The 25,867-nt window shown below is 47.1% G+C and overlaps 2 protein-coding genes across 5 annotated transcripts in view; one reads left to right on the forward strand and one right to left on the reverse strand.

The window, feature by feature from the left end:
• NHSL2 (NHS like 2) overlaps positions 1-25,867 on the forward strand; it is a 313,489-nt gene that overhangs the window by 275,827 nt on the left and 11,795 nt on the right. The window contains exons 2-5 of one of the 4 annotated variants that reach the window (XM_066250282.1): positions 18,406-18,561; positions 21,972-22,099; positions 22,638-22,833; positions 24,871-25,002. The exons of the other annotated variants lie outside the window; for them this stretch is intronic. Coding sequence (XP_066106379.1) covers positions 18,406-18,561; positions 21,972-22,099; positions 22,638-22,833; positions 24,871-25,002 — 612 coding nt within the window. The remainder of the gene's footprint in view (positions 1-18,405; positions 18,562-21,971; positions 22,100-22,637; positions 22,834-24,870; positions 25,003-25,867) is intronic. 4 annotated transcript variants of the gene reach the window in all.
• Positions 15,020-18,380, reverse strand: RTL5 (retrotransposon Gag like 5). The gene has a single exon (XM_066250283.1). The coding sequence runs from the start codon at positions 17,955-17,957 to the stop codon at positions 16,284-16,286; it is 1,674 nt and encodes a 557-aa protein (XP_066106380.1). The 5' UTR covers positions 17,958-18,380; the 3' UTR covers positions 15,020-16,283.

The raw sequence follows: 25,867 nt of genomic DNA on the forward strand, positions 1-25,867 counted from the left end.
TGAGAGACTGTGCAGAGTAAGGCAGTGCTTTTCAAATGTGATCCTTGCACCAGCAGCTTGAGCAACCCTTGCGACCTTATGAGAAATGCAGCCTGGCCTGTGGTGGTGCAGTGGATAAAGCGTCGACCTGGAACGCTGAGGTCGCCGGTTCAAAATCCTGGGCTTGCCTGGTCAAGGCACATATGGGAGTTAATGCTTCCAGCTCCTCCCTCCCCCTTCTCTCTCTCTCTCTCTCTCTCTCTCTCTCTCCTCTCTAAAAAAATAAATAAATAAATAAAAGAGAAATGCAGAATCTTACACTGTACTCTAGACCTATTTGATTAGAAACTGGCAGCAGGGCCCAGCAATGTGTGTTTTAACAGGCCTTCCAGGGAATTCCAATGCTTCCTAAAGTTTGACACCCACTGGAGGATTATTGTGCACAAACTCTGATGACACACAGCCTGGGTTACTAGTTTTATGACTTTGGACAAGCCATTGAAACTCTGTCTCTATTTCTTCATCTGTAAAATGGGGGAAATATGAAGAGTACCTGCCTCACAGTGTCATTGTGAAGATTAAATTTGTAAAGTACTTATGGGCTATAATATATATAAATGTTAACAACTGTTATGTTGAAAAGAATGGAGCCTAGGACTCCATTCTGTCTGCTCCCTCAGCATGACAGTGGTTGTAAGTTAAACACTGGATCATAAAGCTCTTATGATTTAATAAGTAAAAATATATGGTACAAAATTATATCTCTAATTATTTAAATATATGTATGCATATGGACAAGTTCAATTACGAGTGATTCCTTTCTCTAATCACAAACTTTTGAAATGTTAAAAAGACTATACCTTTAGAATAAAAATATTAAATAAATTCAATTGGACAAAAGAAATGTATTGCATCATGGATGACCAATGGTCAAAGTTCAAGTAAGGACTACTTGAGAGGATGCAAGGCATAGAAATGCCACGTGTTGGTCCCTGTTGCCACTCAGGGACAGAAAGGCAGGTCTGGGCTCATCATGTCACATCAGAGTAAAACACGAAGTTGCTCAAGGTTAGAAGGGAAGAGATGTGAGCCAGAGTCTGATTCTTCTGGGGAACCTCAATAACAGTACTGAGGATGGCTGACCCCAAGTGACAAGTGGGAAGTAGGCATCAGTGCTGGTCAATGGAAGCATCCTCAAGAGGGCAAAAGTTTCCAGCTGAGAATCAGCATGGTCTTGGAGGCTGTGAGATCAGCCTGATTGCTGTGGAGAAGTCTGAATATTTGGTGAGGGCTTCAACAAAGCCATCTTGCCACCTATATATCTCTAGGTACCAGAGGACTTCTGATTGGGCTGTAAGATACTGGCATAGAGTCAAGGTAACTGACTTCACAATCAAGATACAGGTCAAATTATTGGGGTGAGTGTGTGGTAAGCTTAAAACTCCACATGTCACTCTCAGCCCCACTTTCCTCTTTTAAACTATTGTACCTAGAACAAAGATACTCCAGTAAAAGTTTAATAAGATCTGAGTATGGTGCTTGTCTTTACATAGTATTTCTTTGCACTCCAGTAACCACTTGACTTTTATTTATTTTTCATTTTTTAATTTTTTTTTTTGTATTTTTCTGAAGCTGGAAACGGGGAGAGACAGTCAGACAGACTCCCGCATGCGCCCGACCAGGATCCACCCGCCATGCCCACCAGGGGCGACGCTCTGCCCACCAGGGGGCAATGCTCTGCCCCTCCGGGGCGTCGCTCTGCCACAACCAGAGCCACTCTAGCGCCTGGGGCAGAGGCCAAGGAGCCATCCCCAGCGCCCGGGCCATCTTTGCTCCAATGGAGTCTCGGCTGTGGGAGGGGAAGAGAGAGACAGAGAGGAAGGAGGGGGGGTGGAGAAGCAAATGGGCGCTTCTCCTATGTGCCCTGGCCAGGAATCGAACCCGGGTCCCCCGCATGCCAGGCGACGCTCTACTGCTGAGCCAACCGGCCAGGGCCTCATTTTTTAATTTTTTTTAGGAGAGAGAGAGGAAATAGTGAGGCAGACTCTCACATGCACTCCTACCAGGATCCTTCTGGCAACCCCATCTAGGGACAACGCTCAAGTACCAAGCTATTTTTAGCACCTGAGGATGATGTGCTCAGACTAACTAAGCTATCCTCAGTGCCCGGGGCCACATTCTAACCAATTGAACAACTGGCTGCAGGAAGGGAAGAGGGAGAGGGAGGGGGAGAGAAGCAGATGATCTTTCTCCTGTGTGCCCTGACTGGGGATCAAACCTGGGACATACATGCATCAGGCTGACACTCTATCCACTGAGCCACTGGCCAGGATCACAACTTGACTTTTTATTTATTTGTTTGTTTTTAAAGATTTTATTTATTCAGTTTAGAGAGAATGGGGGATGGGGAGCAGGAAGCATCAACTCCCATATATGCTTTGACCAGGCAAGCCCAGGGTTTTTGAACCAGCGACCTCAGTGTTACAGGTCAATCCTCCATCCACTGCGCCACCACAGGTCAGGCCAACTTAACTTTTAAATGGTAGCATACCTGGTGATACATGGTCACTATGTAGCTGGCTTGAGCCCAAGGTCACTGCCTTAAGCAGGGGTCAATGGCTCAGTTGGAGTCCCGCCCCCCATTCAAGGTACATATGAGAAAGCAATTAATGAACAACTAAAGTCCCACAACTACGAGTTGTTGGTTCTCATCTCTCTCCCTCCTGTCTGTCTGTCCCTGTCTCTCCCTCTCTCTCTCTCTCTCTCTCTCTCTCACACACACACACACACACAAAATAAATAAATAAAAATAAAATGTACAATCCTGTGAGTTTCTGTATATCAAAAGCCTTGTGCATTCATAACCACAATTTTAAAATATTTTCAATACCCCAGAAAGAAATTTTGTACCCCATTTCCCCTAGCCCTCTCCGGAGCCCCTGGCAACCATTAATCTATTCTGTGTCTGTGGATTTGCCTGTTCTGGACATGCCATGTAAACAGAATAATTCACTCTGTGCCTTTAGTGACTGGTTCCCTTCACGTGCCATATGTGTTCAAGAGTCATCCATGTTGTAGCATGTATCATTACTTTACTCTTTTTCATGGCCAGATAACATTACATTGTATGACTATACCACATTTGGTTTATTTATTTATCTATTCACCTGTTGATGCACATTTGGATTGCTTGCACTCTTTGGCTATTGTAAATAATACAGCTATGAACATTAATACAGTTTTTTCATGGAAGTGTATTTTCATTTCTCTTGGGTACATGCTTAGGATAGGAAGTGCTGAGTCTTATGATAGCATATATTTAACATTTTGAGGAACAGACCATTTTCCAAAGCAGCTGTGCCATGTTACACTCCCACCAACAATGTGAGAGGGACCGAGTTTCTCCACTTCCTCATCAATATTTGTCTGACTTTTTGATTAAAGCCATCCTAGTGAATGTGAAGTGGGGTCTCAATGTGGTTTTTATTTGCATTTCCCTAGTGACTAACTATGTTGAATATCTTTCCATGTGCTCCTTGGCCACTTGCATATCTACTTTGGAGAAATATCTATTCAGATTCTCTGCCCATTTTTGAATTGGGTTATCTGTCTTCTATTATTGATTTGTAGAACATGTCTGGATACACATCTCTTATCAGAAGGATGATTGACAAATATTTTCCAGCATTTTGTAGTCTCTTTTCACTTTCTTGATAGCATTATTTGTAACACAAAAAAATCTTTCATTTTGATGAATTATAATTTATTTTTTTCTTTTGTTGCTTGTGGTAATGTCTAAAGAAACCATTTCTTTTTTTTTTTTTTAAGAAACCATTTCTTAATCCAAGGTCTCAAAGGTTTACAGCTATAATTCCTTCTAAGTTTTAGCTGTTACTTATAAGTCTTTGATCCACTTTGAATTAATTGTGTATGACTGCGAGAATGAATTCAAACTTCATTCTTTTCCATGTGGAAATTCAGTTGTCCCAGCACCATTTGTTGAAATGACTATTCTTTCCCCAGTGAATGAACTTGCCACCCTTGTCAAAACTCAATTGGCCATAAATGTGTGAGTTTATTTCTGGTCTCTCAGTTCTGTTTCATTGTTCTATATGTCTATCCTTATGTTAACAGCACACTATTTTGATTACTGTAGCTTTCTTTAAAATTTTGAAATCAGGCCCTGGCCAGTTGGCTCAGTGGTAGAGCGTCGGCCTGGCATGCAGGAGTCATGGGTTCAATTCCCGGCCAGGCCACACAGGAGAAGTGCCCATCTGCTTCTCCACCCCTCCCCCTCTCCTTCCTCTGTCTCTCTCTTCCCCTCCTGCAGCCAAGGCTCTATTGGAGCAAACTTGGCCCGGGTGCTGAGGATGGCTCTATGGCCTCTGCCTCAGGCGCTAGAATGGCTCTGGTTGCAACAGAGCAATACCCCGGGTGGGCAGAGCATCGCCCCCTGATGGGCATGCCAGGTGGATCCCGGTCGGGCACATGCAGGAGTCTGTCTGACTGCCTCCCTGTTTCCAACTTCAGAAAAATAGGAAAAAAAATTATTTTGAAATCAGGAAGTGTGAGTCCTCCAACTTTGTCCTTTATCAAGATTGTTTTAGCCATTCTGGGCCCCTTTAATTTTTGTATAAATTTTTGGATTAGTTTGTCAATTTCTACAAAGAGTCTAGCTAGGCTTCTGATGGGGATTGCATTGAACCTGTAGCTTACTTGACAATATTAGGTATTTTGATCCACGAACATGGGATATCTCTGTTTGTTTCAATCTTCTTTAATTTCTTTCAACATGTTTTATGAGTTTTCAGTGTGCAAGCTTTGCACCTCTTTTGTTTAATTTATTCTGTTTTATTGTTTTGGTGGTACTGTAAGTGGAATTGTTATCTAAATCTTATTTCAAACTGTTCATTACAAGTGTATAGCAATACAATTTTGGGGGGGTATTTTTCTGAAGTAAGAAGCAGGAAGGCAGTCAGACAGACTCCTGCATGCGCCCATTTGGCATCCACCTGGCATGTCCACCATGGGCAATGCTCCACCCTTCTGGGGCATTGCTCTGTTGTGACTGGAGCTATTCTAGTGCCTGAGGCAGAGGCCATGGAGCCATCCTCAGTGCCCAGGCCAACTTTGCTCCCATGGAGCCTTGGCTGTGAGATGGGAAGAGAGAGAAAGAGAGAAAGGAGAGGGGGAAGGGTGGAGAAGCAGATGGGCACTTCTCCTGTGTGCCCTGACCAGGAATCAAACCTGGGACTCCTACACGCCAGGCCGACACTCTACCACTGAGCCAACTGGCCAGGGCCCACAATAAAATTTTTATATTGATTTTATATCCTGCAACCTTGTCAAACTCATGTATTAATTTTAATAGATTTTAAGCAGATTCCTTAGAATTTCTGTACACATGATCTTGTCATCTGAAAGTATAGTTTACTTCTTCCTTTGCAATCTTTCTAAGGCCTTTTCTTCATTTTTTCTTATCAAATCACTCTGGCTAGAACCTCCACTACATTATTAAATAAAAGTAATAAAATCGGATTCCTTTGTCTGGTTTCTAATCTTAGAAGGGGAGTTTCTAATGTTTCACCATTATGATGTTATTATAAATTTTTCATGGAAGCCTTTTGTCAGGGTGACAAAATTCCTTTCTATTTTTTGTTTGTTTGTTTGTTTGTTTGTTTGTTTGTTGAGTGTTTTTTATCACAAAAGAGCATTGGATTTTTGTCAAATCCTTTTTCTGTTTCTATTGAGATGATCATCATTTTTTTATTCTATTTATATGTTGTATTTCATTAACTAATTTTCAGATATTACAATAACTTTGCATTCCTGGGATAAATCCTGCCACATGGTTATGATGTATAATCTTTTTTATCTGATGCTGGATTTGTTTTGAGGATTTTTGTGTCCACATTTATAAGAGATATTAGTCTATACTTTTCTTGTGATGGTTCTGTCTATTTTTGATATTAGGGTAATACTGACCTCGTAGAATGAGTTGAGAAGTATTACTTCCTCTTCTATGTTTTGAAAGAGTTTGTAAAGAATTGACATTAATTTTCTTTAAATGATCAGTAGAATTCACTGAAGAATCCATCTGTATCTTGGCTTTTCTTCATGGGTAGATTTGATTACTAATTCAATCTTTTTACTTATTATATGTTCATATAAAGTTTCTATTTTTCTTCAGTCATTTGCAGTAGTTTCTGTCTTTCAAGGAATTTATGCAATTCATCTAAGTTATATAAGTTACTGTTCTAATTGTTCATAGTATTCCATTTACAATCCTTTTTATTTCTGTAAGGAAGATTGAAATGCCCACTCATTTCTGATTTTAGTAATTGAGTCTTCTCTCTTTGATTCTTGGTCAATCAAACTAACAGAAGTTCTTTTGAATTCTCATTTGATCCTCAGTCTATGTTGGAAATCTTTGCTTACCTAAGAAATATATATATATATTTCTTTTATAGTTAAGAAAATAAGTCTTCTTCACATTCCAGCATGTGAAGTTCTCAGCTTGAACCTGCAAAGCATACTGTTCTATTCCCTTGACTAACTGAAGCATATTTATTCTGAACCAGCCTTCTTATTAGCCAGTAGTGATAGTTCATAAAACTATCACAGTGGCCCTGGCCGGTTGGCTCAGCGGTAGAGCGTCGGCCTGGCGTGCGGGGGGACCCAGGTTCGATTCCCGGCCAGGGCACATAGGAGAAGCGCCCATTTGCTTCTCCACCACCCACCCCCTCCTTCCTCTCTGTCTCTCTCTTCCCCTCCCGCAGCCAAGGCTCCACTGGAGCAAAGATGGCCCAGGTGCTGGGGATGGCTCCTCGGCCTCTGCCCCAGGTGCTAGAGTGGCTCTGGTCACGGCAGAGCAACGCCCCGGAGGGGCAGAGCATCGCCCCCTGGTGGGCAGAGCATCGCCCCTGGTGGGCGTGCCGGGTGGATCCCGGTCGGGCGCATGCGGGAGTCTGTCTGACTGTCTCTCCCCGTTTCCAACTTCAGAAAAATAAAAAAAAATAAAAAACTATCACAGTCTCACCCTCTCACTTTGAAATTAAGCTGCACCCTTTTTATTTCATGGATATCCGGCAAGTATTTCTCATTTCTGAGTAAATATGGGAACCTAGGAAAAAGCAGAAGGCAATGGACCCTGGCCAGCTGGGACCCCCAAGCAAAGCATTGTGAGTAGACCTAGGACCTAGTAGTTCTTTATGAGCTGTATTCTCTTTGAGTACTGAATAGGAATAGAGGTAAGTTAAAAAAGCAGAGGCCTACTGCTGTTCCAACCATTTGTCTCCTTGGCCACAGCACCCAGGGCTGTGCTGTCCTGGCTGGCAGGGAATCAGCTGACAGGTGGCAAAGCTGGGAAGTCAGGAAAAAGCATTTTGTATTTTGGAAAAGTACCAATTCTGACTGGAGTTCTGGGGTATGTGACACAGTTGATAATCTTTCCTCTTCTCTCTGGGAGCCCTAAGTCTGGCTATGAGACTAGAGTAGAGCACCTATTAGCTCAGAAAATGGCTTAGTGCCAACAAAATGTTCACTTAAAGATTATTTCCAGACTAATTGGGAATTTCTGTGTGCAAACAAGTCCAAATTTTAAAATGGAGCAAAACCCACTAAGATGTTCCTGGTAAGGAAGTGGCAGCAAATCAACTCTTAGGGATGAGTGTGTGGTGAGCTTGAAATTCAAACCAAGTGTGACAGCCTTGGCCCCACCCTGGGCTGCTGACTCAGGACCAAGAGGAAGAAGGATCTGCCAGACTTCACAATTTTTGTAAACAGTTCTTGAAAGAGAAACCACACATTTGTCTTTCTGCCAGCCTCCTCCCTTGACCCCACCCCCAGCTTCTCCTCAGAGCTGACAGTGCAGCCACTGTCTTGTCTCTTACTCCCAAAGGCAGAGCTCCTTCACTTGAGCTCCAAGGGCTATGGGGAGAGAATTTAGGGGAGTCTGTGAACTTAGATGGGAAAATTATTTGACCTTTTTTTCCTCTAACCTTTAACAGAAATTTGGCATTCCCTCAAATTAGGAATGCAGGAAACAAGCCATAATAATATTCACAGTATCTGTGACTTTATCCCCAATAGAAATCACAAATATTTTCATATCACATTACAGTTGTATCTCACAAAAGTTACTATGCTAATCATCACTTCAAGACTTTCAATCTATAGACTTGCCACTAAATCTTATCATTTAATGCATTATTAAAGTAGTAATATAACAAGATCATAATGTCTTAAAATACTTTATAACTACTTAAGTATGATTGGTTTCCTTCATAATTCTATATAATTTATTTTATGAATCTGAAAACATTTTTCTGAGAAGGGGTTTTGAAGTTTCACCAAACTGCTAGAAAGATCTATGACTTAAAGGCGATTAAGGTTCCTGCCCCATATCTTGGAGCTCTCTGGGTCTGGGAGCTCTCCTGCTCTACTGGCCTCAATTCTGACCACAAGACTTCCCTTGTCTGACCAGCCAGCTGTAAAGCACTTGCATGCTAGTGCCGTGATGTTGGGCGTGTTCAATTTTCTGTGTCATTTCTTAATCTGCAAAACGAGAAATAATAATACTGCCTATTTTATAAGATTGTTGAGATGATTCAATGAGTTAATAAATGTAAAGCACTTAGTGTCCAACAAATAGTAAATACTAATAAGTATTAGTATTGTTGTTGGTGGTGGTTCGTATAAATTATCTCACTAATGTATTCCATTATTATCTCCATTTTTAGAAAAAGGAAACAGGGATTTATAGAGGGAACATGACCAACTCAAGGGTACACAGTCAGGAAGTGGCAGAACCGGGGTTCAAAGCTAGGTCTGTGTGACTCTGAAGGTCAGCGGAGGTCACTCTCCACCACACCACTAAGAGGGAGTGATGACCTCCCAAAGAGGCAGAAGCCATTGATGGGGTGCTCAGTTGGGAATGAACAAGAAGCTCTGCAAACTCTGTTTTGTTGCCCCCAATTTGTTCCTACTGTCCAGGTCTCCAACTCGATGGGGGTGGGGGTATCCCAGATCTACTTGCATATCATCAGCCCACAAACAGAACTGAGGAGGCCAGTGCTTCTCTAAAAGGCTACTGCCAATGCAGACCCACCTGTGAAGAGGCTGAGTGCATGTTCTCACAGTGAGAACATTCATTTGCAGCAACAAATTCATTTGGAATCATGAACCAGCCTCTGGTCTCAGGTGCAACTCGAGCCTCACAGAGCAGTGGGGTTAGGGAAGTGAGTGGGGGCTCAGAACGGCAGGAGCTTCTCTTGTAAGTGAAGGCTGCTTCCTGGAGGAAGTGGTGTATGAGCCGAGGAGATTGCCAGTTGGAGTGGGGCCAGGAGTGCTTATGAATTTTTAAGGCAGAGGGCGTAGGGTGTGCAAAGGCTCAGAGGCATGAAAGGTCCTGGTATATAAGGAAAGAAGGAAGTAAATCAGAATGTTTGAGGTTTGGACTAAATGAAAGAAGGAAGAAGGATGGCATGAGGAGATGAAATGGCATACATAGTTTATGAGCAGATAGTGAAGAATACAGGCATTCTTCAGGCCCCCAAGTCTGCCAATAGAGGAAGGAGAGCCATGGAAGGGTTTCGTATAGGAGCAGCAGGACCAAATTTGTGTGTTCAAAGGACCCACTCCCCAAGCATGCAGAAGGTGGATTGATTAGAAGGGGTAGAGACTAGAGCAGGGGTCCCCAAACTAGGGCCCGCGGGCCGCATGCGGCCCCCTGAGGCCATTTATCTGGCCCCCGCCGCACTTCTGGAAGGGGCACCTCTTTCATTGGTGGTCAGTGAGAAAAGCATAGTTCCCATTGAAATACTGGTCAGTTTGTTGATTTAAACTTACTTGTTCTTTATTTTAAATATTGTATTTGTTCCCATTTTGTTTTTTTACTTTAAAATAAGATATGTGCAGTGTGCGTAGGGATTTGTTCATAGTTTTTTTTTATAGTCTGGCCCTCCAACAGTCTGAGGGACAGTGAACTGGCCCCTGTGTAAAAAGTTTGGGGACCCCTGGACTAGAGGCTGCTTAGATCAGCAAGGAGTCTACTTCCGTAGTCCGGGTGAGAGGCGGAGGAGGGGCTGAATTTATGGAGAGGCGTCTGGAATTTCTAGACACTCTCTCAGGCTTATGTCGCTGAAGTGGTGAGAAACTCGTAGGACTGTACTGGGGGCACTTGCCCTCCTCAGGTTTGACTGTGAGGCAATTCCTCAGCCAGAGGACAATCACCATGAATCCAATCACTAACATCTTCGTTTTAGCCACTTCCTCATATTACCAGCTCACAGCAAGAGCAGAATAAAAAGCTAGGACCCTACTTTCTGTTACCTTCACTCACTCCCCAGGAAAGTTGCTAAAGTGAGGGGTCCCAGATCTACCTTTATGTGTGGCAGGCAGGAAGGGGGAGAGGGTACTCAAGGAGCAAGTCAGAGTCTGCCTTCTGTCAAAAGAAATACCCAACCCCCACAAGCTTTTCAGAAACTGTTTTCTTCCAAGTAGATTGCACTGTTACCAGGGCAACTGAGAACTCTCGGCTTTGTGTTTCTGTGTCTGTTGAATCCCTGGGGAGAAGGGGCCTACAGAGCTTTCCCTAGTCTGGGTAGGATGCAGGAAGTGTTAGTGGGAGGAGGAGACCACCCTAATTTGAGGGGTAATCTCTTGCCTTGTTAATGACTGTCCGTATTTCCTGGGAAGGGCAAGGGCCCCATGTGAATCATTTCTGATGGTCAGGATAAAGTATAGGTTCCTATGAACCTGGTTTCTCAGGTCCAGAATTTGCACCTCTTGTATATCTTCTCACTCACTCTGATGCACAGTCTGAACAGGTGTTCAGGAGGAGCAAGCTCACACCAGACCATGGGATGTGCTGAGGTTACTGCACAAATATTTTCTGATCACTTACCATGTGCTTAGTGTGGGATCTCCAGGCTGGTTCCTACTCTGGAGAGCTCTATTGGAAGGCTAAGAACCGAACTCGCCATAAAATGTCCCTGGTCTAGTTAGTCCTCAAGACTCTTTCCTATACTGTGCTGGGATGGGTATTAGACTTGTCTAGGGTGATTTTTAGAAATAGAAAGTCCTGGAGATTCTGATTCCATCAGCGTGGACGTGAGTATCAGTTAAGAGTTCTGAATGTCGAACTGCTGGAGTTCACAGTAGAATTTTGCAAATAAAGCAAGTGACCTTGACTTGCCATTTCCTTGCAGAATGAATGAGAGGAACAGTGGGTTCAACAAGATTTTCTCTGCCTTCCTCCATCCTTTGGGAACAGGATTTTTATGATCCTCACCATCCTTGTGACTCTTCTACTGTCTGCACTCTCCTTCCTTTTCCCTTCCTTTTTTTCTTTTTTCTTTTCTTTCTTTTTTTTTTTTTTTTTGGCATTTCACTTCTTTTATTTTTTAAATTGAATGTATTGGGGTGACACTGATTAACAAAATTATACAAGTTTCAGGTGCACAATTCTACATCTTTTGTGCAATGTATTGTGTGTTCACCACACACACACACACACACACACACACACACACACATCAAGTCTCCATCTCTTCTCCCTTTCTTTGTTCTAGTATTTCCTTACCCCTGGCATGCAAAAGGGCTTCTGTGAGGTGCAACCTGGTCACCTTCCACTGGGTGGCCAAGACCCCAGGCAGCCATCTCTTGGACCCCACCCACCCATACTCTGTTGCAGTAGCCCAGGAAGGCATTAGCATTTCTAGCACCCAGTCTGCTGTTTTATCCTGAGCCCCATCAACTAAAGTTCTTAGATTTTTTTTCACAAGTTTCTAAGCCACATCTTCCCCACTCAGGCTCCTGCAGTTTATTTTCTGAATCTGACTGCAAGATCTCATGTGTGCACCTAGAAAGGGTCATTTCATCACAGTCTTCCAGGTTTGGGAGATTTTGGGGTCATCTGATTTCATTTTGGAGGGGAGCTTCTGGTCCTCCAGGCCTCATGCTATCTGCAGATGTCCCTAGCAGGCAGACTCCAGGTCTTTATCCAGCAGTCCACTTATTCACTCACTTCTTTATGTACCAAACTAGGGTTGAGATCCTACTGCATACCCTGCTGTTTACTAGGCCCTGGGGACCCAACAGTTACTATGGCCTGAGTAGGAATGGAACTCAAGCAGCACCATAGAATCCAGGACCCTGTTCCATAGCTTCTGGCTGCAGGGTTGGGCAAGGCTCACCCTACTTTTCTTACTTTCCCCCATCTGCTCTCATGGGCCATGACACAACCTGGGCTCACCTGTACCTACCAGCAATGGACATGAGAAACTCCAGGGGTGCTGGAGCCCTTATCTGACACCCTAAAGCAGAACGGGGACCCCAGTGCTCACAGACACAGTTCACAGCCCCACAGCCTTGTTCCTCCCCAGAAGGGTCCGTCAGCCACCCACTCAAGCAAATTCATCACCATAAACTTAGCACTACCACTGCCTGACTTTCTCTGCTGGCCCTTCCTTGAGGGGCAGAACCACCACCTGGCTGGTCCTCCCAGAGCCCTCAGAGATAGTGTAGCTGATGCATACCTGGCTGTGTGGACAATGACCCAGAATCCAGTGATGCTGAGGCGTGAGCTCACCAAGGACTTTCCTGGGAAACAGCATGCTGGATCAGAGCTGAGACACTATGGGTTTAGGGTCCTAATATCTCTGACACTCAGGTCCTTCAGCTCTAAAAGGAGACCCCATTACGTGCCTCACTGAATTATGTGGGAATGAAATGAGATGATGTTGGTTAAAGCGCCTGGTACATGGTCAGAAACGTGCTGGTTGTCTCCCCCCCTCCCATCCTTCTGTCCTTTCCCCCTTCCTTCCCTTTAAAGGGGCAAAGCCAATGTGCCTCTGAAACTGGGCTTTGTTTCTCACTACAGTCCTGTAAGCTTGGGGTAGAGTGGGCAGAACAGGGCAAACCCAGAAGCCAGTAGAGCCTGAGTGCAGGCAGAGAGGAGCTGACTACTAGACCACTGTGGGGCTGAGAAAGAGCCACCAACAGCTGTAAGCCTCAGGCCAGTAACTTCTCTCTAGCCTGTTTCCTGTTTTCTCATCGGTAAGGTCAGAGTAAATGAACTGAGATCATGTCAAGTGCGTGGTTCAGCACTTGTACCTATGAGGGGGCTCAATAAACATTCCCACCCACTGTACCAGCAAAAAAAAAAAATTACAGTTCACAGCTGGGAAACAAGCAAATCATAGAATGGGATTCAGCTTCCTCTGACCACACTACTATGAGATCAGTGAAATCTTGCCGGGAGGGTCTCTGCGTGGACTGCTTGTGGGGCTGTTTAGAAATCTTCACCATCCAGTTTACTGGTGTCACATACCACCACCTAGTGCCAAAAAGTGGAAGGGCCCTCATGCTTCACCCTGCCTGCTCCCTCCCAAGTCTGTATCTGTATGTGTGTGTGTTGAGGGCAGCTGGAGGGGATGGCTGGGCCACACATACCTTTTATCCCAGTAAGTGGAGAGCTAAGATGCCTAGTCCCTCGGCTTCATTCCAACACAAATGTGTAGGACTCTAGGGAGGTCCCTTGAGCCTCACTGGGCCTAGTTTCCAGTCTAAGGACTGACTGTAAGGCTTCAGGCTAGGGTTGCTTCAGGCAAGGTGCCTGGGAAGTACCTGATGCCTACTGGATAGCCATTTATGTTTACTCAATAACCCAGACAGTTTTTACACACCCTTTATATTTTTATTAAGGAGAAAGCTTTAGCACACAGAATATTTTCTTATCTTCACAACACAGTAATGCTATAACACAGTAACAACAACACATGTATTTCCAAAAGGTTTCCTCCCGAGTCTCTGGGAATTCTTGGGCTGCTTCACAACCCTGGCATGCATTTCCCTCCCACCCCTCTACCCTTCTTTCAACCCAAGAAAGTGCCCAGAGCCCATAGTTCCTCGTACAGCTCTTGTGGCTGTTATATCACAACGAATATTGAAGATCTAGGAAAGGCGGGAAGAGGGTCAAAGGGAAGCCCGGGCTCCACTTGCCACAAGACGGCCAGGAATCAGCTCACTGATCACCCACTCTTTCCCCGGCTGAAGCCACAAGGTCTCAGGCTGAGAAGCGCCCTGAGAATAGGCAGGCCTGTGCTGATGGGTCCCTGGAGGTGGGAGTGCAAGGCACCTGTCCTTTGCACTTTTCCAGCAGGGACATGGGCAGCAGGGCCAGTGTGTCGACCATCAGCAAACAGGGTCCACAGCCTCGAAGAATATCAGTTCCCCTTCTGGAACTCTCTCCTGAGGAAATAGCTAAAAAAAAAAACAGACAAAATTTTCTTTACAGTGTTATTCACTCCTGCACTGGAGGGGATAGGGAAAACCAGGCAACTGGAACATCCAATGAAATCAACAGAATACTTAAAATTATTCACTACGCATGACTGCATAAGTGGCAGCCATTTTAAATCTTGCTGATCAAGAGCGTAAGATGATCTCAGCTTTGAACAGATGCACAGAGAACACACTAGAAAGAAAGGCAGCAAAGTGTTAATAGTGTAGTGGGGTTCTGAATGTTTGTGGGGGGGTTTGTCCTTCTAGTTTTCTCTATTTTCTAGGTTTTCTATAACGATTATGTATTACTTTTCTCTTTGGAGGAGGGGGAAGCCTTTTTAAAAGGTAGCAACAGGTTACACAAACCCAGCTCCAATGATCCCCAGGCTGAGAAATGTACATATGATAAACAAAAGGGTTTCTTACCTCCCACTGACGAACAGAGACCTCACCAGCAACCAGCCAGCAGACTAGGCTTCTTTGTGACTCCTCGTCCTCCAGCTCGCTCCTTCCTCTTGCTTCCAGACTCCAAATCCTCAGGCTGGGCTGAGACTACCTGTCAAGACTCTGGTGAGGCCCAGAGGCTTCATCTCCCATGCCTTCTTTCCTCTGGCCACAGACACTTTGGCTGCGCTGGCCCAGCTGCCAAGCACTGTGCAGGACGCTCAGTGCTGGGGGCAGTTCAGGCCAGCAGTGGTTTGGCTGGCTGGTATTCTGTGGCCAGTGACACAGTGTGTTTTTTTGACTGCAAAAGCAGTATTTTATGGACCCAAGGCAAGCAGCAGGACTCTACAAGGGTACCTAGGTTTGTACCCAGAAGTCCCAAGAGTTACTAGGAGGCAGCCACCCTCCCAGGCCTTAGCATCTAATTGAAGCCCAGCATCAAGCCATGGTTTGCCCCCTACATGAAAGATACGAAGGTGTCCCAGGTGCAAGGCTGCGGTCTCTTTCAAGAGAATCTTCCTCTGTCTTCTGAGAACTAAGGAACCCCTTTAGTTGAAGTTCAAGAGTAGGCCTTGGGCCCTCTCTCTCCTTGGTGGTCCAGGAAGGAAAGGCTAGTTGGGCTGCCTGTGAACCTCAAAGGATGGCAACTCTCCTGCAAAGTTCTTTGACTGGGGCTGCAGTCCAAGACCTGGCCCTGGGTGGAGACCACCGTCCCTAAAGAAAGAGTCATTTCTTACAATGTCAAACTGAGTTGTTGCTGCTTCTTTCTCATCCTCGTCTCCCATCTTCCAGGCAACATCAAGGAAAGGGGTATTACGGGGCTCTGTTCACTGAGGATACCTTGGAAGGCAGTGTGGGAAGAGGAGAGGGCCCCAGATTTGGTGAGCTAGTCTAAAGGCCTTGACAGAGTAATCTGTGGGAAGGTGGAAGCAGTTTGCTCAGTCAGTCAAGGACAGGTGTCAGCCAAATGTCCATTTGATGTGTGGCTTTGCCCGCCCCCCTCACTGGGCTAGATGTAGGGCCCTCTTTGGGGCCCTTCTGCTGGAAGTTGAAACAAGTATAGGCCTCTAGGCACATTTCTTGATGTCATCTGCTCTCTGTCGATGGTATCTAATAAGTGGCCTCAGTGGCATTAGGAGTTCAGTGTAGCCTGTCTTTTTGCTCACTGGGGCAGATCAGTGAGGCATTGGGTGAAGTCCTGGTGAGCCAGTCAGAGTTGACAAAACCATAGAACACAGGGTTAGGAACAACTAGAGAGAAAATACAAGGGGTGACCAGTTCAGTTATGGGAACAGGCCCAGAAACCTGCTCGCTAGCTTGTGGCAGGACTGAACAGAGTGCACAGTCAAGAAGACAGCTATTGCCAACTCCTCCTTTCCCAGGTGGCCTTAGTTGGGCACGTGTTACTACCTGGTCATGGCTATAAGACAGTCTAGAGTTCTACAGGTCTTCAGGTTCTTCGGGTCTGGAACTCCCTTAAGTACTGGTCAGAAAATGGGGCAGGTGTAGCAGCAACAGCAGGGGCAGGGGAGCAGTAGAAGGGTGTGTTCTGGGTGGCCATCTGTTCCCAGCACTCACACGCGAATTCGGCCACGTGGAGCTCGGTGGCTCCCCTGTCTTGGAGTGTGCCGGAATAGCACTGGGGGTCGTCTTCGAGTTTGGCGTTGCCCCAAGCGCCCTGCTCGGCGAATCAGTGGTGGCGAACTGTAGAAGGGTGAATTGGTACCTGGAAGGCCCTCCAGCAGTGGGACTCTGTTCTGCTCGTTCATCCGTCTGCTGGGCTGTACTATGGGAGGCGATGTGTCTAGGAAATTTTCATGATAGTAGCCGGTAGTTTGGGATGAAGCGTTGGCATAGGTGGGCTCCACATACATCAGCTCATCTAGGTCATCATCCTGGGACTCATCCTCTGTCTCCTCCTGCTCTTCCTCCTGCTCTGGCTCCTGCCCTGGTTCCTGGCCCTTGTCCTCATCCTCACTATTCTTCCTCATCTCCTCTTCCTCGTCCATATCGTCCACCACCACAATCTCGTCGTCATCGTCATCTTCGTCCTCCAGTCTCTGTATCTTCATCTCCTCCTCCTTCTTCCTGTTCTCCTCCGCCCTCTCCCTCATCTTTTGCCGAATAGCTCTCAGACGCCTCCGCTGATCCTTGTCGAGAAGCCTGCGCCTGCGTACCTCTGCATCTTCCCCCTCACTGTAGCGCTCTTCTTCTCCACTGCCCTCGACATTAGGGTCTGCGGCAAAGGGGAAGAAGACATTGCGAACCCCAGGGAGCGGGATTGGCTTGGGGACACGCACTTTTCTTTCTATCTCCACACATTCGAGAATCAGGTCATCCAGATCGGCCATTTCAGTTGACCATAAGAGCTCCTTGCGGAAGAATTCTGATAGGCCTCTGAGGAACTGGTTTTGAAGGCGGCAATCATCCCAAGACAAGAATTGGGCCAGGAACTGAAAAGCATCTGCATAGCTTCCGAGGGTACAGTCTCCCTGCTTAAGCTTGCGGATAGCCTTTTTCGCCACACTTGGGGGGATGGGGCCACAGAATTTCTTACGGATTTCATCCAGGAAGCGTGGGAAGTTGGCATGCAGGGGGCTTCCTCCCTGGGTAACTGAGACGGCCCAGTCCTTGGCGTCACCAGTGAAAAAAGTTATCAGAAAGGCCACCCTCTCAGCACCCCCGGGGAAACGGTCCTCGTGGTCAGCTATGAAGGTCTCTAGCCGCATCAGGAACTCAGGCAGGTAGACCGGGTCGCCTGAAAAGGGCTCTAGCTCAGGCCGGTCCAGAGGCGGCACAGGAGGAGGCAGCGGAGGCAGCTCCTTGGAGGCTGGCCGGGGCAGTGGCGGCGGCGGGGGCAGCGCCAGCAGGGGCGGGCTGGGCTGCGGGGGAGGGTCGACCTGACTGTCTGAGGTGCTGCAGTCCTGGATCGCGTTCGCCAGCAGCTCGTCCGAGGCGGAGGCGTGCTCGGGCTCCGTGCGTGGGGGAGGCCAGTACATGAAGGGCAGCTCGCCCTCAGACACCGAGTCTATCTCGCTGAGCGGGAACTCCAAGTTCTCCTCCGCAAGGACAGGCACTGGCCAGCGCATGAAGCTGGAGACATTGCCCCGCAAGGAATTCACCTCGGCCAGGGCTCTGCCAAGCTGAAGGCCCAAATTGGCATTCTCCCCGCGAAGGGCATTTAATTCTTCTCGTAGGGCCACGTTCGCCATGCGTAGGCTATTGAGATTTCCTGACCCCTCGGACATCTGAGGTCGCCCGGGACCCTGGGTCCGCGGACGGGGCGGGGGTGGGGGGGTGCAGAGCTAGGGTTTGGGAAAGGAGGCCCAGATGCGGCGGGGCGCGGGAGGGGACTGAAGTGCCGCGGCCGGCGTGGGGTAGGCCGAGCCACACCCACCGGGGTGAGCGCGGCCAGGGGGGCTCGGCTGGGCCCGGGGCGCGTTACCTCGTCCCGGGGGTCGCAGGGCGGGCGGCGGCCGGAGCGGAGAGGCGCCGAGCAGAGGTCGTGGGCGGCGAGACGGCAGGCCCCGGTCTGAGCGGGACCGAGCAGACCGCTGCAGGCTCCGTTGAGGAAAAAATGTTGCGGCTGCCCGATCTCCGCCTTTTAAGAGCAGCCCCGCCCCGCCCCCTCCCACCCCGGCCGGGGCGGGGCTCTGGGCGCCGCGGGCGCCGCTCACTGACTCTCTCCTTCCCTAGCTGCAGCTAACGCGGGTCGGGAAAATGCGACAGCGACTGCCCACTTGAGGTCGTCATGGCGACAGCCAGTGAACGTGTTCCTCTCCTCAGGCAGGCCCCCGGGTGTAGAGGAGCTGTTTCGCGAGGCGCAGCTTAATCTCCAGAGCCTGTTGCAAGGTACCGGGAGGGAGCGGGGCTGCGGCCGGACCCCACAGGCCAGCTGTGCCCCGGCTGGAGGGGGCACTGAAGGCAGAGGACAGGGACCAGCGAGAGAAAAAGAGAGCAGTTTAAAACTCGTTGAAAAACAAAACACACACTGTCCTTTCACCTTTTACACTGATTCTTAAAGGCCCTGTTTCTATGGCTGTTTACCACCAGCACCATCTTTATTTATTTGTTTGTTTGTTTTTAGTTCCGTAGTCCATGGGGAGGGGGGACAGAAACTGAGACAGGCAATGGCTCAAAGCATTTTCAAAGACAGCTGAATGAGAGCCTCCCATAATGTGAACCACATGCCTTCCAGGCCTCCTCTTGCCACATCTCCCATGCCTTTGGGATCCTGGGGCTCAAAGCCAAAGAAGGCACCTGCAGGGTATCCCTCTCTGGGCTCCACTCACTCTCCTCCTGCATTAACCTTGTGCACATGTCTTGCAGCTACTGCCTCACCAAAACACCCAGCACTCACTTCCGTCTCATTTCCCAACCCAGTGTCTAGGAGCACGTACTACGCAAAGCCAGTACTGACTACCCAAATAGCCTTCAGACTGCACCCACCAGGCCCAGGGAGAAAAGCCGAACTTAGAAAGCAGGCAGAGATAGAATTCAATTCGAATCACACACCTAGCTAGCTGTGTTCCATTATGCAGATACCCACCCTTTCTGCGCTTCAGATTAACCAGTCATCTTTAAAATGGGAATTCCAGTTTTCACAAGGCACAGTTTTGTGAGAATCAAAAATTGGGTGAACATCCTTTGAAACTCAGGCTGAGCTAAGCACCATATTAACAAAAAAGCACGGTGGTCTCTGATAAGACCTTAGAGTATGAATAACACACACATTGGCTAAAGCGATTTATCCAATGTAAGTGGCAAAATTATTAAAGCTCAGGGCTATGGAGAGACTACTGGCATGCTGCAAACACCTGGGTGGGGATTGCAAGGGGCATGTATATATCAAAATTCACTGAACTATACACTTAAGATTTGTACAGCCCTGGCCGGTTGGCTCAGCGGTAGAGCGTCGGCCTAGCGTGTGGAGGACCCGGGTTCGATTCCCGGCCAGGGCACACAGGAGAAGCGCCCATTTGCTTCTCCACCCCTCCGCCGCGCTTTCCTCTCTGTCTCTCTCTTCCCCTCCCGCAGCCAAGGCTCCATTAGAGCAGAGATGGCCCGGGCGCTGGGCATGGCTCTGTGGCCTCTGCCTCAGGCGCTAGAGTGGCTCTGGTCGCAACATGGCGACGCCCAGGATGGGCAGAGCATCGCCCCCTGGTGGGCGTGCCGGGGGGGGGGGGGGGGGGGATCCCGGTCGGGCGCATGCGGGAGTCTGTCTGACTGTCTCTCCCTGTTTCCAGCTTCAGAAAAATGAGAAAGAAAAAAAAAGATTTGTACACTTTACTGTAGGTAAATTGTAGCTTAATAAAATAATACAAATGAAACCTCATGCTAAGTCACAAGCTCCATATCCCCTTTAGGCTCTCATGTGCCATTTGCACCAGTTTACCAGGCCTAGAAGCCCTTCCTTCCTCATCCCCACTCCAATTTTTACACTTTGCTTAAAGTTCCATTCTTGCCTCATCCAAGAAAACCTTTAACATGAGTTCTGCACTTTGCATCATTCCTTCCATAAGCACTTATATGAGGCACTTTGTACCATACAGTTTAAGAGGACTTGCATAGTTCTGAACTGCTTTTTCATTCATTTGTTCATTCATTTACACATTTGTCTACTAGTCCTGGGTATATATTTTGTTCACCTAACCAGACTGAGGTTCTCAACGTAGAATCACACCTCTTGGCTTTCTAGAACCCTTTGGCACAAGGCTGGATTCCCAAAAGGTGCTCAGCAGACATTTCTTGAGTAAATGTTAAATGTGAAAAGACATCTTATCAGCTCTTGTTTTTTCGTGCCAACAAGAATTAATGCTGGTGAAGAGCAGAAAATGGCAGATGGCCACCCAACTGGACTACAGCTATAACCCCCACTTTGTTACCAGGGCAGTGGTGACCTTAGAGAGAAGCAAGATTACAAGGGACACCATGAGCCTTGTGTTCCAGTAAGAGAGGGTCTACACTGCAGAAAAAGAGTCAGCGTGTTCTGTGTCACCAGCATGGACAGAATTAGGACTAACAGAAGGAAACCTAGAGGGAGGAAGATTTCATGTGATGGCCCCAACTATCCTTGATGGAATCAGTGGCCAGGGGACAATGGCTGCTCTCCTTTTCTGCATATGTGTGTGGAGGCTGAAGAGGTGTGATGAAGGGCTTCTGAGGAGGAAGTCTGAGCCCAGAATGGGGTGTTAGGCCAGAGGGCCTTTGAGGCCCCTCCTGACTCCAAGTTTAAGATTCTTAAAGTCTTTGCTCAAGTGTGCATAGAGCCCTGCCTGTCGATTCTTTACTCTCACTTTCTCCATTTCTTCGAATTCCTTCACTTTCTTCAAATTCATCACTTAAATGAAACCAATTTAAATCTTATGCATCCTCCTTATTCCCTTAAGATGCCCCTGAAATTCTCCTTCCTTCTATGCCACTACCTTTGCCTTCCTTCTTTTTCACCTAAGCTCCCCTGGACATGTCGCTACCTGTAGTGGGACTAAGGTGCAGGAAGCCAGGCCCTCGGAAGTGGGAATAAGAGTTCTTGACATCCAAGGGAGCACTACACATTGGACTTGCTGATACAGATCTCTTTGTGCTTCATACAGGTCATTTCTCAGGCAGGGTTGCAAAAGACCTGAAGAGCTGCAGGGCTTCAAAGAGAGAACCTTACAACAGTGGTCCCCAACCTTTTATGGGCCACGGACCAGTTTAATGTCAGAAAATATTTTCACGGACTAGCCTTTAGGGTGGGACGAATAAATGTATCACATGACTGAGACAAGCGTCAAGAGTGAGTCTTAGACGAATGTAACAGAGGGAATCTGGTCATTTTTAAAAAATAAAACATTGTTCAGACTTAAATATAAATAAAACGGAAATAATATAAGTTATTTATTCTTTCTCTGCGGACCAGTACCAGACCGCGGCCCGGGGGTTGGGGACCACTGCCTTACAACATAAAGTAGCAAAAGATGTCTGTGTCCTGAGCCTCTTCTCCGAGTTGAGCGCTAAAGGTGGGGACCACTAAGACAAGGGCTTAGTCCGAGAACCAGCACAATTCAAATTTCTTGATTCTCTTCTCCTCAGCTCTCATAGTCCCAGGAAGTAGTCATTTTTCCATTTCTGAATCCAGAGGCTCAGATACCAGAAAATATCCTAAAGGAACCATGCAAGTAGGCCTGGCAGCTAGACAGGAGCCTTGGCTCATGGTTCTTCCCTCGCCTGGCACTTGGCCATGTTCTCCTAGAGTGTGTATCCACTGTGCTGTTTTTCAGAAGAATGTGAGGAACAGTACTCAGAGGTCAGACTGCTGGGGCAGACCTTCCGCTCTGCTGATAAGGCCCCTGAGCCCAACCTCAGCCCAAGGCCCCAGTCCGCCAGGTGTCTGGAGTTTGTATTGATGGTGAGTTGCCTCTTCCCCACCTAAGAGTCAGCATGCAGCACTTGTTCTGCACCCATGGACAGCGGACCTCAAGCTGTTTACATTATTTACTGCAAACTGCTGCTACCCTCTGCTCATCAGCAGAACTACCTTGAGGCCCGGCCAAGATGGGCCCTGCACAGCATGTGTCTGGCCTGGCATCCTGTCCACGTTTTCCTACCTCCTAGACCTGTGATGGTGAACCTTTTTATAAAAACCGCCCACTTTTGCAGTGCTGGTCACCCTGGTCCCTCCTGCCCACTAGTGGGCGGTCCAGCTTTCAAGGTAGTGGAGCAACCAAACAGTGCAGCGATTAGCCCACCATGAAAGCTGGAATGCCCACTAGTGGGCGGGAAGGACCAGGTTGACCAGCACTGCAAAAGTGAGCGGTTTTTATAAAAAGGTTTGCCATCACTGTCCTAGACAAAGCCTCCAACCACCCTGCCTAGACAACCATCCTGTGGGCAGGGCTCACCTCCAGGCAGGAGCATACCTTTCCCATCACCTTCTTTCCCAACAGCCTACAAAACAGCAGCTGAGCGAGGATGAGACTACCACCCACGGTGTGAGGGCCCCTGAGGCCTCCCTGAGCCTGTCTACCACAGCCGACAAGCAAGATGCCTGGAATAGCCCCTTCCCTCTTCCCATCCTAGAGGAGAAGTGGTGGCTTCAGCCTTGCTCCAAGCACTCTGACATTGTGCCCATCAACATCTCTGGTAGAGTTGCTTAGCACCACCTCTGTTTTGCTTCCCTCCATGCTAACTACAGACCATCCTCTCCAAATGCACTGGGTGCTGGGGGAGGGAGCAAGACTGTCTTTGCTACTGGCTCACCCTGACTGTCAAGGTCATGGCTTTTGCCAGGGAACCGAAGCATGCAAAAGACAGGGCTCTGGCTGCTCTTTCTTCGCTCTTTACTGGCACTGCTACACTAACTGAGACCATTTGATAGTAAACAAAATGTTCTTAACAGAAAACTCTGAAATTTGGTGAACTTTATGGAAATTTAAAGTTTGTGAGATGTTTGGGTTGGAGAAAGAAAATTTCTTGTGCCAGAAGTCATGTTTGGATAGGAGTCTGAGAAAAAATGTGGGGTTCAGAGTGCTGGTGGTAAAAAGGAGAACCCAGGGCACAGACCACAAGCCTTATGGCACTTTGAGTAGAACCTTGGTCTTCTAGTGAGGTGGAACTCCTCAATTTGTGTGGCAAGTGTTTAAAAAGGGAGATAAAAGGGACCAAGGTCAAAAGTACCAAAAGGGTGCCCTGTACTACCTTGAGACTGAAAAAATGATGTATGTAGCTCAGTTGGATATGACTTTGAGGACAAGTGGCACTTATACCACACACATTATTAATTCATGCTCCACATTTCACCAGCTCTAAGTAGAAGAGGAGGAGGGTTGGTCATTTCAGAAGGAGATAGGAAAATAAGCATGATGAAATCAAGACTTCACAAACCAAAGGTACCAGAGGTACCCTGTGAGCCAGCACTGGCCTGTGGTATGCCAGGAAAAGTTAATGAAGATGATGAGAAACAGCTCTGGCCACATGTAGTGATGTTCCCTGGATATGGGGTCATCCAGCACCATGGTGTCATCTCAGGAAATCACAAGCAGGAAATAGAGTTCACAGCCTAGGGAGATCTATTAAGAGGAGTGAGGGCTGAGAGGAGAGACTCACAGAGTGATGGTGGGTGATTTCTAAACTTTTCTATCTTACTGTCAACAAGTCTGGCCCTGAGCTTTGCCCATAGAGTCCCTTGTGGGAGGGTGTGTTATATGCAGCTTTGAGGCTGAGAGGTGAGAGTTTGGTTAGCCAGGAGTTGAACGACAGACAGTGAGGGGAGCAGCACACCTCACCCCCCCCCATCTCACCCTGTCTGTGCCACAGGAGCAAAGACTGACCCAGTGCTTTAAGAGAAATAGGTCTCGGTTGGTAATCACCCAGGGGTGAACTTTAACAAAAAGTAATCAAAGGTGGCTGGAGGACAGACTATCTGGCTGCTTCCTGGATGGTAGGGGGAGGGGAGGCGGCTTCTTGGAGACACTGTCCTCTGGCCCACATAAAGGCTTTAAGAAAAGATTACAGAGGAAGGGAGAGGGGGAGGGGGAGGGGCACAAAGAAAACCAGATAGAAGGTGATGGAGGACAATCTGACTTTGGGTGATGGGTATGCAACATAATTGAATGACAAGATAACCTGGAGTTGTTTTCTTTGAACATATGTACCCTGATTTATTGATGTCACCCCGTTAAAATTAATAAAAATTTATAAAAAAGAAAAGAAAAGATTACAATCAAGCAACATCTAGTCTCAACCTGTCTATACCAGTGGTTCTGGCCCCGGGCTATACATCTGAATAATTAATCACCTGGGGAGTTTGAGAAATACCTCCTAGCTGGACCCTCCTCCCAAAGAGTTAAATGTCCTGGGGTGGTGTCCTAGTATTGGAGTTTCAAAAGCTGCCCAGTTTATTTTGATATGTAGCCAAGATTGGAAGCCATGGCTCTTGGCTACCTAAGACTCACAGGTGACCCTGTATGCAGCCTATGAAAGCCAGCACATGTGCCTTGAGGCTCTGGGTGTCTGGGATCAAGTTGGGAGGGATGTGATAGAAGGGCCACCTGCCTGGATGTTACTCATGCTCATCGCTACTGGCTACTGCCATCATTCCTTCTCTTTACCTCAGGCCCATTTCCACTGTACTTCAAACAGGAACCAAGATGTACCCAAGTGTCTTTATTTTGGCTACAGGGCAGCAGTTTGATAAACATGCAAGTTTGCGACACTCCTTGTTTAACGCAGAGACAGCAGTGAACCCCAAGTCCACCCTGAGGCGGAGGCGGAGCATTATTGGATTCTCTAACTTTTCCCAGCCAGACAAAGGTGACCCTACCACAGCTGATCCCCCCAGACCCTCTACCTTACTCACTTCCACCAGTCCTGCCACCCGGGTGGTATTATGGTGATAGGGAACAGGAATAATTTGGGGTGGGGGGACTTTGGATATCTTGAAAAAGCCAATGGAGTAATTAAAAATAACCAAGGGCCTTTGCTCAAGGGGAGCAATTGAAAATGAAAAGCACATTTCCCAGGCTATACATTCATTATGTTATTGTTTCCCATTATAAATGGAATATAACCATATATGTCAAGTTTAGGCAAGTAGCTAAGGGGAATCATCATTAAAAGCACCATCTTAACAGAACCATTACTGCTGTTAAATGAATGTCATCCAAACAGCACAGATCAGAGAGGTATGGATGTGAATTGAATCCTGGCCTCTCCACTTACTAACCCCGAGGCCCCAAACTCCTCTGAGCTTCAGCTTCTTTATCTATAAATTGCAGATAAGGATGCCAACCTGGTGGAGTTGTCCTGAGGATTAGAGTTATTGTATGTAATTTGCCCACCATGTGCCTGGTATGTAGCCTGTGTTCAACAAATGGTGGCTGTTATTATAAATTATCATAGCGGTAGAAGTAGTAATAATACTAATGATAGAAAAGTAATAATTGTTATGTGTATGAGAAATCTTTGGGGATTTTGAACATCTAAATGGTTCCCTCACATCCATAGGTTATCTTAAGTCTGTCATGTTGCAAAGCTAAAAATGGCAGGTGCCAAAAATGCAGCTGGACTCTGGCTTTCCAGCTGTGGCATACTCCAAATTCATTGCTGGAGCTGAAAGTCACACAGTGCTGTCCTTTATAGTTCAAAAGCTTCTGCTCTCATCTCAGGAGAAGTGAAC

The sequence above is a fragment of the Saccopteryx bilineata genome, chromosome X (assembly GCF_036850765.1).
Source record: "Saccopteryx bilineata isolate mSacBil1 chromosome X, mSacBil1_pri_phased_curated, whole genome shotgun sequence".
Lineage (NCBI taxonomy): Eukaryota > Metazoa > Chordata > Mammalia > Chiroptera > Emballonuridae > Saccopteryx > Saccopteryx bilineata.